This window comes from Medicago truncatula, chromosome 8 (genome assembly GCF_003473485.1).
Source record: "Medicago truncatula cultivar Jemalong A17 chromosome 8, MtrunA17r5.0-ANR, whole genome shotgun sequence".
Lineage (NCBI taxonomy): Eukaryota > Viridiplantae > Streptophyta > Magnoliopsida > Fabales > Fabaceae > Medicago > Medicago truncatula.
Window position 1 is genome coordinate 40,339,552 of NC_053049.1, and position 10,469 is coordinate 40,350,020.

General features: G+C 30.1%; 2 protein-coding genes across 3 annotated transcripts; both read left to right on the forward strand.

The window, feature by feature from the left end:
- The first annotated feature begins 1,545 nt into the window (after positions 1-1,545).
- On the forward strand, positions 1,546-3,805 carry LOC11419051 (nodulin-26). The gene is made up of 5 exons (XM_003629814.4): positions 1,546-1,749; positions 1,894-2,118; positions 2,708-2,905; positions 2,999-3,060; positions 3,168-3,805. The coding sequence occupies exons 1-5, from the start codon at positions 1,630-1,632 to the stop codon at positions 3,391-3,393; spliced, it is 831 nt and encodes a 276-aa protein (XP_003629862.1). The 5' UTR covers positions 1,546-1,629; the 3' UTR covers positions 3,394-3,805.
- A 2,851-nt stretch (positions 3,806-6,656) lies between these two features.
- LOC11411283 (aquaporin NIP1-2) lies at positions 6,657-9,193 on the forward strand. 2 transcript variants are annotated; one of them, XM_003629815.4, is made up of 5 exons: positions 6,657-6,959; positions 7,055-7,279; positions 7,746-7,943; positions 8,301-8,362; positions 8,654-9,190. In XM_003629815.4, exons 1-5 carry the CDS (start codon positions 6,843-6,845, stop codon positions 8,859-8,861), a joined length of 810 nt encoding a protein of 269 aa, XP_003629863.1. In that variant the 5' UTR covers positions 6,657-6,842; the 3' UTR covers positions 8,862-9,190. The 2 variants fall into 2 exon arrangements, with proteins under 2 accessions (XP_003629863.1, XP_024628484.1); XM_024772716.1 differs by lacking the exon at positions 6,657-6,959 and having other exon boundaries at positions 7,049-7,279; positions 8,654-9,193.
- Positions 9,194-10,469: the final 1,276 nt, after the last annotated feature.

The following is a 10,469-nucleotide window of genomic DNA, read 5'->3' on the forward strand; positions in this document are numbered from 1 at the left end:
GCAATACTACAGTTTAAGCACTATTTCACTGTTCTGAAGAAAAATCACACCAAATTATACGGCCTTCACATAAACTCAGTGGGGCCATATGAATTTCAGCTGATTGTTTAGAATTTATTGAAAGAATGTGTAGAAAAAAGTTGTCAATTTAGACTTGTCAATTTTTGTTAAAAAATTTAGGTAAGTTGTACTAGGGTTCAAGCTTAGAGATTTAACCATTATAGTTGGACGCACATCATTAATATTATGGTGTATAGTAAACTTATTACCAACTACACCAATCTACATTGGCAAAAGAATGTTTATATGTACCATTTATTCTTAAAGTTTAATCAACATTAATTATGTTAATTAAAGATATTATAGAGAAAAACAAATAATTCCATAAATAATTAAAAATATATAAGATCTCTCATGTGAGTCGTCATCCATAACACTAATTTTTTCTCCTTCATTTGCTAAAAAGGGGTGATTTAGAGTCAATTTTTGACCTGAAATCACACGTTAAATTATTTTTCACCTTCACTTTTATTTAAATAACATATATATTTTTTCTTGATTTCTTTGTCTTAGTGTGGCTTCGTTGTTCTTCGTCTTTGTGAATCATTGTCTATATTTTCCGCCCGATTACGTTGTTTGTTTGGTTCAAATTGTCAAATCAACTTCGATTCAATGCAGATCTAATCAATGAATTTGGTGTTATCAATGTTACAAATTCGGAGACATGTGTATTCCGAACACTTGAATATAGTCATATTTATAGACTTATGTCTTTTAGTTTTATGATATTAACATATATGTTGTAAGTTTGTTGACATATTTATCCTTTTATGTTTTCAATGAATTTGTATTGTATCGACGTACTCTAAAAATTTGAATGAATATCATTTATTTTTAGTTTAAAAAAACAAAATATAAAGGGGATACATTCTTTTGGGTCGGATTTTTTATTCCATTTAAACTAGTTTATCATTTTTATAATATTATTTAAATTATCAATTAAAAAATTAGTTAAATCTCATTAAATAAAAATAATACACAACAATAGGAGGAACAATTTGCAACAGAGGAACATTTTTCGGTCTATTTTTAAACAATATTGCTCTTTGATGTAACATTTTTTCTTTCTATTTTTCGGTCTTCTTGAATTTTATCTTCCTTATTAAACAATATCTGTCTTTGGAGGGAGGTAAATGTAATTACCTTTGTAAGTGCTCTTTGAGCCCGAAGATCTTCCCTGCCTTGAACTGGGGCACCATCCCCTCACCTTAAAATTTTTGTAACAAAAAAAAAATGAACACAAAAAGACGGACATGTTAATGCCCATCTTAACATTAGTGACTAAAAAAGAGATACTTATTGATGTGTTTGTAATTTTAATAAATTCAGAGATCATAGGGATAACGCATGACCTAAATAGTTGTTTGTCGAATAAAAAAAAAGATATTGTTTATTTTTATTGCATACGAGAATTTTAAACTATTTTTGTCTCTTTATAAATTTTTGGTACCTAACTGTCTGCCTATAAATTGGAGTCGTTTATTTGAGGTTGAGGAGGCAAGACATAACACAGCGTATTGTGTTGTTTGTTTCTAAATTTCTAAATAGTTTCCTTGTTCTCTATCACTTATGGCTAATGATAATTCAGCAAGAATTGAAACCCATGAGGTTGTTTTAGATACAAACAAGGATTCCTCAGATACATGTAAAGGCTCTGGCTCCTTTGTCTCTGTCCCTTTCTTGCAAAAGGTGTCTCCTAATCTTTCCTTTACAAACTCATCATACGTACACATATAGTTACATATATAGTTTGTTACGTTTCTGAACTAATATAAGATTTTGATCATATAGTATATATTGAATTAATTAGGTTTTGTTTGTTGGTGAATACAGTTAATAGCAGAAATGGTGGGCACATATTTCTTAATATTTGCAGGATGTGCATCAATAGTAGTGAACAAGGACAACGACAACGTAGTAACACTTCCAGGGATTGCAATTGTTTGGGGACTAACTTTGTTGGTATTGATTTACTCTCTTGGTCATATCTCTGGTGCTCATTTCAATCCTGCTGTTACTATTGCTTTTGCTACCACAAGGAGGTTTCCATTGTTACAGGTCAACACTACACACAATCTTTTTTCTCCATAAAGTTTATTTTTGTATATAATAATATTTTGACATACAATACAAAGTTGATAACATATATACTCTATTTACTTTATATAATACAAGATAATTTTTTTATTTTTTTTATTTTTAATCTTGGCTTCTTGATTAGCTACTTTTTCGGTATAATTATCTGCAGGCCCACAAGAAATTAAGACTCTTTAAAGCCCACTTCTCTTGAAATTTAATTTGGAAAACTACCCCCTTTTTTTAACTCAATTTGTAAAAACTTAAGTCTGTTATCCTGTAAAAAAAAAAAAAAAAACTTAATTATGGTTATTTTTATGAAGTGATGTTTTTTAAAGCACATGGATTTACAAATAGTTCTTTGATTAAAAAACACTATTATTTATTGATTGAGAAAATTATACCAAAATTCTTCAATTTATTAGGTACCGTAAAAGCTCCCAAATAAAAATACTCCTTGAATAAGTAGCTAAAATGTTTCTCCATGAAATCATGTTACTTAATTTGTCCAAAAATTATTTTTACCACCATGTTATGCATTTATGAATCATCCTTTGTATAATTCTTATAGGTACCAGCTTATATATCAGCTCAGCTCTTGGGAGCAACACTTGCTAGTGGAACTCTAAAACTAATATTCAGTGGCGCACATGACCACTTTTCAGGAACACTTCCTTCTGGGTCTAACCTTCAAGCTTTTGTTCTTGAATTCATAACCACATTTTACCTTATGTTTACCATTTCTGGAGTTGCCACCGATACTAGAGCGGTAAACTCATCAAACACATCGATCTCATATACATATAAACGTTCTTTAATGCTTTTTATTCATTATTTTATTTTCATATTCTATGTTTTGTAGATTGGTGAGTTGGCTGGAATTGCAATTGGGTCTACATTATTGCTTAACGTGATGATTGCCGGGTATGTTAAATGTAAAATTACTAATATGTTCCATAAAAAAAAAATGCAAAACTAATAGTTAGATACCGAATTTGTAAAGTGAGGCGTGTCACTTTTTTATTTGACAGGCCGGTAACAGGAGCATCGATGAACCCTGTTAGAACTCTAGGACCAGCTTTTGTACACAATGAGTATAGAGGAATATGGATATATTTGCTGTCGCCGATTTTGGGGGCCATCGCCGGAGCATGGGTCTACAACACTGTTAGGTACACTAACAAGCCATTGCGTGAGATCACCCAGAGTGCATCCTTCCTCAAAGAAGCTGGGCGTGGTGGACACCAAATAGTTTAAGAAATTCGAAAAAAGTTGCCATCAAGTATCATGTATGCAGAGAGTCAATAACATTTTTACTTGTGTACATGTCTTTGTTAGAGATGATAATGAGAAAATAAAAATGGTTTGTGTGTGTAATAGTACTAAGGTACTATGTATCATGATCCTTTGCAGTTTTAAAAGGAGCTGCATCACTGCATACACTTCCTAATTAAGGTGCTAAATTGATGGTTCAAAATCATTGATACTTATTTACTTTTGTATTTTATAATATCCAAAACTAGTTTTCTACACAGAAATAAAAATCCAAAATAAATATAGAGAGTGTAGAATTTCCTAAGTTTCTTTTAATGTGCAGAAGACCTTGATTCAAGGTCATATATAGCATTATGATTTTAATATATAAAAAATTAGAAACCCTTGAAAATCATATATACACTTTTAGTTATTGTAATTTGTATGCGTGTAAAATGCAAATATGTCTGATATGAGTCTATGATCTAATCCACATAGAAAAGTTATAGATTTGCCATTAATGGATCCCTACTCGGACACATCTTTTAGTGTAGTGAGGAATTCAAAAGTGACTTGCTAAAAAATAATTATGAGTTGGTTGATTAAATATCAAAGTAACATAAAATGTTGATAAACTTAATTTTTTCGAATGGGTAATCTAAATTTTAAACCATTGAAAAGAGAGTAAAATAGCATAGCATTAGTATCACACTAAAAGTGCTCATTATTGAGAATTGAGAAAAGAAAAGAGATGGGAGAGAAATGAAAAAGGATAAAAGAGATACTAGAAGAAATAAGAGACATATACATGTATAAGTAAAAAGCTGGTAGGATGGCGCCATCTGAGATGGAGTCATGATGATGATGCCATCTTAAATAAAGGGGAAAATGAAAGTAGGGCATATTTGATATTTATTTTTAATGTAAAGTAGATTCGATAATTTTTTTGAAAATAGGACCTGCAAAAGAAAAATTCAAACCCCGACCAACAAAATAAATTCAATTTTAGAAAACAATTCATATAGGAATGGTGTGTGTGAATAATCAAAAGATATTTTAAGTTGAAAAGACTTTTGATTTTATTAACTCTATATTTATACAGCCAGTTTAAAGAATTTTAAATTTTTTAACCGCTTAAAAAATTACTATAAATTTTTTTTTACAAAAAGAATTATGATTGTTATAATTGAATGCTGTAATAAATTTTTATACAAAATCATGTTAAAATTTTTCTACTAACTGAGAATTCAAATGTCAGGCTGAAGTTTGAACCGCTGACTTTGCATATAATATGTATTATCCCTACAAACTAAGTTAAACTTACAAGGATGAGAATTCAATTGTCTATTATAATTGAAAAAATTATTTATCACACTTTATTTATTCTATGTCGGAGTCCATACGATTCAATTGAACTCTTTCAAAAAACCAAAGATTAAAACAAAACAAAATAAATTATATTTTAATATGTAATAATTGTCACCAACAGTACACCACCGTAAACAGACAAATATTATTATAAAAATGTCATATTCTCAAGCTCAAGGCTATGTTTGTTTCAAAGGAAAGATTGAGATAAGGAAAAAAAAGTGAGGGAAAGAAAGAGTTTCAGTTGTTTGGAATTCTACAAATTGGTTAAGGAAAGAAAGTATATGCATGGGGTCCACGTTGGAAACCTTTCCAACCACTTATGGACGGAAAACTTGAGAACACACAAGTGTTTTGTTACAATGTCCAAAATGCCCCTATTTTTATATTTCTTTTTTCTTCAATTGATTGCCTAACTTTTTTATTTTAAAAAAATATTTCACCCCTTAACTTTTTTGTTATGCGATTGATCTGTCACATTTTAATTTTACGCCGAACTGTAAACAATTGTTTATTGTTTATTCTTCAAAAAATATTATTTATTGTTTATATAATAAAATACTACTACTATTATATTTGTTTAAGGGTATTTATATCAATTATTAAATGTAGGTCTTTCTTTCCTCCAACTTTCTATCCCACTTTCTCTTGTATCAAACAACCCAAATAATCCTCTCACTTTCTACTCTTTTCTTTCCTTAGACAATCTTTTCTTTCTCATTTTTTCCTTTCACTTTCTTTTGTTCATCCAAACACCTTTATACTTCCCAACAACCTTGTAAGATCAAATTTAATTTCTTAAGATAATTTTTTTTTGGTACATAGCTTTTTATAGAATATCTTTTATTTTATTTTTTCTATAACGGGACTTACCTTATCTCTTTTTTTTAACCTCATTTATTTATGTTGATAAGGTTGGATTCTTTTATTTTAATTTAAAAAATTATATCAATTTTTATAATTTAGTGACATATTCAAACGTAATTATTTTATTATGCAATAAGCATTTGTATATGCCGTTAATACAAACGGGACCTAAATGCTTGAGTTTCTTTTTTTTTTTTCTTTGACAAGTAATGCTTGAGTTTCTTATTTCAATCCTAAACGAAAAGATTCAATTTTGTCTATGAATCATGATATATGTAAATAAATTTTTGAAAATTGGGGGATATTGAATACGGTTAGGGATTGGGATGTTTTGATTTTGTTGTTGTGATAATTGATAAAAATTGTGTTGTTCCAATTTTTAAATTTTCTTTAATCAATAAATAAAATAAATATTAAAAGTTTAATTTAAATACTAATTTTTTAACATGTGACATTCCACATTCATTAAATGATGCCACATGACATTCCAATAGCATTGCTATTTTAAGGATACTTCATCATATTCTTCTTATCGGTTTAAATGAGTGTTAAAATATGGAGAATTCAATAAATTATAAAGGTGAAATATACGTTTTTTTACCGTAACTAATTGAGATATAAGAAATACTAACAAGTTCTTAATAAGAAGTTTAAAATTGTTCTAAAAAAAATTTTAAAAAAAAAAATTTATATTGAAAATTGTGACTTCAACACATTGAAAAAAAAATAAATCTACATAGTATAATTTATCGATTATTTCAAAATTTTGATAATTTATTTAGAAGATACTGTATGAATGTTATTTAGAATATATTGCAATTATGGTAGGAACTCATTATTGTAATTAATTGTGTGGATCAATAGTCATCTATTGAAATTAATTGCGTAATTACAAATTAATATAGGCTAAGTGTAGTACAGTACAGTCATATTATCAATATATATAACTTGTATATAAGTGCATCATCTGTATCAATCATATTGATTTACTTCTCTAATACAATACACCACCGTAAATCACAGGAATATTATAAAAAGGTCATTTTCTCACGTTCAAGCATTATAGTACTTCTCAACAACCTTGTAAGATCAAATTTAATTTTTTACGAAAACTAGATATTATAAATAGGATCAAAGAGATTGTTTGGTTTGGTCCATCTCAAAGAAAGCAAGTTCATTGTTCATTCATCAACCATTTTCTTGTTCCTCTAATAGTGATGGCAGAAAATTCAGCTAGCAATGCAACCAATGAGATTGTTTTAAACGTAAACAAGGATGTCTCTAACAAAAGTGAAGACTCAACCTCTCATGCCACCGCTTCTTTCTTGCAGAAGGTGTCTCCTTTTCTTTCTTTTTGTCTCAAAAACACGTTCAAATGTTTTCTTTGTTCATAACTTATTTGCTATGGAATGTGACAATATTGATGCAGTTGGTAGCTGAGGTGATAGGCACATATTTCTTGATATTTGCCGGTTGTGCTTCGGTGTTGGTGAACAAGAACAATGAAAATGTTGTAACACTTCCTGGAATTTCAATTGTTTGGGGACTTGCTGTGATGGTGCTGGTTTACTCTCTTGGTCACATCTCTGGTGCTCATTTCAATCCTGCAGTTACCATTGCTTTTGCCAGCACCAAAAGATTTCCCTTGAAACAGGTGCACCAAACTCACCATTTTTTCAACTATCACGTTGATTTTTTACTTTTTTTTTGGCAGAACTTGTTAGGAAATTAGACTCAAATTAGTTCATGATCTACAGCCTACTTTGCTTGAAAAATTAATTTCTTCTTCTTACTTATTTTGACCTTTTCATATTACTTTATAATATCCAAAGAAATCATGTCAATTATTGCACATTGTGAACACAATTTCATTCAATAGGGAATAAAATAAAAAATTGGGTGTTCACACACACGTAGCTATAAAAATAATGTGATGAAAGATAGCTTATCTATCAACCAGAATTTAAATAAAGGTTTGTGACCGTGATCTAGGCTGCGACATAATAATTTTTTTTTGTTGTCGAAATTGCAATTGAGGCCACATTGATCGTATTTGACTGTGATTCTCCGTAATTTAAAACCTTGCTAACTACCCATTAATCTTTCCATTTATTGTATAGGTACCAGCTTATGTAGCAGCTCAAGTCTTTGGATCCACACTTGCAAGTGGAACTCTTAGACTAATATTTACCGGCAAACATAATCAATTTGTTGGAACACTTCCAGCTGGGTCTGACCTTCAAGCTTTTGTGATTGAATTCATCATCACTTTTTACCTTATGTTTATCATATCTGGAGTTGCCACTGATAATAGAGCGGTAACGTGTTTGTTCATCATAATGCTTTGTTTCTTGCTTGTTAATTTTGTTATTAACTAATTTAATCACTCTTTATTTTGGTATAAAGTATTTTGATTTAATACGTGTCTAGCAAAATAAGGGTTGGCTAATCATCTTTCAAACTCTAATATAAAAAGAGAAAATGAAATTGACTAGTTGTCTAAATATAGTTGTATTGTAACGTTTTGAATCATTTGGAAGAATGCTAGCAGCTAGTAGTTTACATAACAAGACAAAGCTTTATACGAAACAAAAAGACCATATTTGAATATTTGTAATTGTTAGACCATTATATTTATTGGCTTTTATTTATTCGTTTTATTTTGAAACTTGCAGATTGGTGAGTTGGCTGGGATTGCAGTTGGATCTACTGTACTTTTGAATGTGATGTTTGCAGGGTAGGGTATTAACTTATCCCAAAGTTAATTAATATATCATATGCTTACGTCTTTAAGAAATTAATTTATTCACTCAAAGATGTTGATCACCTTTTGGAAACAGATAACAAGTCATGATCTCATTTGTGTGATTGGGTGTTTGTCTCTTCATGGTTAAGATCATGTGATGCAGTAAAAACTTTGAATAGAACAATCACAAATTTTATTATAAGGATTCAGTAATAAAAGTGTATATGAAGTAAATCCTTATGATTCTGCAAATTTCTAATGACATTATTTCTTATATGACAGACCAATCACAGGAGCATCAATGAATCCAGCAAGAAGTATAGGACCTGCTCTTCTACACAGTGAATACAGAGGAATATGGATATACTTGGTGTCTCCTATTCTTGGAGCTGTGGCTGGTGCATGGGTTTATAACGTCATTCGGTACACGGATAAGCCGGTTCGCGAGATCACCAAGAGCTCATCTTTCCTAAAAGCAGCAAAACCATAGGGCTGACTTTGGTTGATTTAAAGCATGTTTGGTTTTCCCTCAGGAATATCACATGTTATGTTCTAACTTTTATCTAAACGTGGATATTTCCAAGGGGAAATCAATATGCTATAAAGCAAATTGCCTTGAAAAGTCATTTAAAGATGCAATAACTTTTCAAATTTTAATTTTATAGATCACTATTTATCAAGGATGTAGAAGGAAGAATATCACTAATAGTATACATGGTAGCAAATAACGCTAATAGTATATCATAAAGCATAAAATGTTGGTCTCCTTGTATTCTTCTTCATATTAATTTAATGGATTGATTGTGGTATTTAGTTTTACTATATTTAGTATATGGTTCACGTGGTTCTAGTGAGTAGTTTTATCAAAATAAGTCCCTGTTGAATTTGGTTAATGGGGATATTGTATGTTGGTTGGCATTTAAGACATGAGACAAACTTACTTGTTCACGGATTGCAGCAAGAAACAAGAATTTTAATAATAAAATGGTTAATTTGTGAAAGTTCATTAAGGGGATGAGATCAGAAAATGGCTAAAGTCACTACTTTTCACCCTCTCAAATCTCAGCTGTTAAAGAACTCACATGTTTTTTAAAGTGTAATGTACTTCAAGACATCACAGGGTTATTTTTTTGTGTGCATCCCAACTCATGTTGAGGGATGTGGAAAGTTTTCCCATGCCTAAATTGTGTCACATGTGCTGCATAAAAAGATTTTCGGAATCACATGAATTGTATGTTTGGTTTAAGTTACAAAACAGTAAAGAACTCCTCTATCCAGTTAAAGAAAGTAAATGAAATCTTTTCTTCCTTTTCAATGAAGGAAAGTGTCAAGTGAAACAGTCACCAATGGTTAATTTAGTTCATGTTTGATTAATAAAAAACCAATCTTTAACCATGAGTCAACTGTTTGGTTAGACATGTTGCAGAATTTCTTAAAATTCTAATTTTCTCTTGAATACTTGATGGTAAAGTAAGAAAATAATCAAAATTCCTTCTTTTCCTCAACTCAGTTGTCAAATTTCAAGTGTATTATTGGCAGTATTTACGGTTGTCAGCAACACTTTTTCTGAAATTGATAAGGACATGAAACTATCGCCACGAGGCACATGTCCTAAAGTATCATTCTATTGCAACTCCACCGCCAAGAAGAATGGCAGTGCAAGCAGCCAAGCCATAATACAGAAGATCTAAAGGATAAGACAGGATATGATGCCAGCATATGAATATTATCATCCTTTAGAATTTTCATTAGTCATTGAACTTGAAGAGACAGGAAGCTCATAGATATAGACTCCAAATTGAACAATGACTTTCAGTACTGACATTAGTGCTTGCTGTTGAAACTTGAAACTGTGTTTACATGCTATCATAATTCTTTGTAAGATATAAATGCTTACATGTCGATACCGATTATTTATAACGTAAAATATTAAAAATAAGTAATTATTCAATTTTAAATCTTGAAATGATTTCATGCTAATCAAGTTTAGCACAATAATACTGTTAAACTAAATATTGTCGAAATACTAGAGAATGAATACAGAGGGCATGCAAGACACGTACTTTAAATGTTCAAACTGCATGAATAACCTTTCTAA

Coding starts and splice junctions, on each gene's coding strand:
- LOC11419051 (XM_003629814.4), top strand. CDS start 1,630: ATGGCTAATGATAATTCAGCAAGAATTGAAACCCATGAGGTTGTTTTA. Junction 2,119..2,707: donor GGAGGTTTCCATTGTTACAG/GTCAACACTACA, acceptor TAATTCTTATAG/GTACCAGCTTATATATCAGC. Junction 2,906..2,998: donor TTGCCACCGATACTAGAGCG/GTAAACTCATCA, acceptor TATGTTTTGTAG/ATTGGTGAGTTGGCTGGAAT.
- LOC11411283 (XM_003629815.4), top strand. CDS start 6,843: ATGGCAGAAAATTCAGCTAGCAATGCAACCAATGAGATTGTTTTAAAC. Junction 6,960..7,054: donor CCGCTTCTTTCTTGCAGAAG/GTGTCTCCTTTT, acceptor ATATTGATGCAG/TTGGTAGCTGAGGTGATAGG. Junction 7,280..7,745: donor AAAGATTTCCCTTGAAACAG/GTGCACCAAACT, acceptor TTTATTGTATAG/GTACCAGCTTATGTAGCAGC.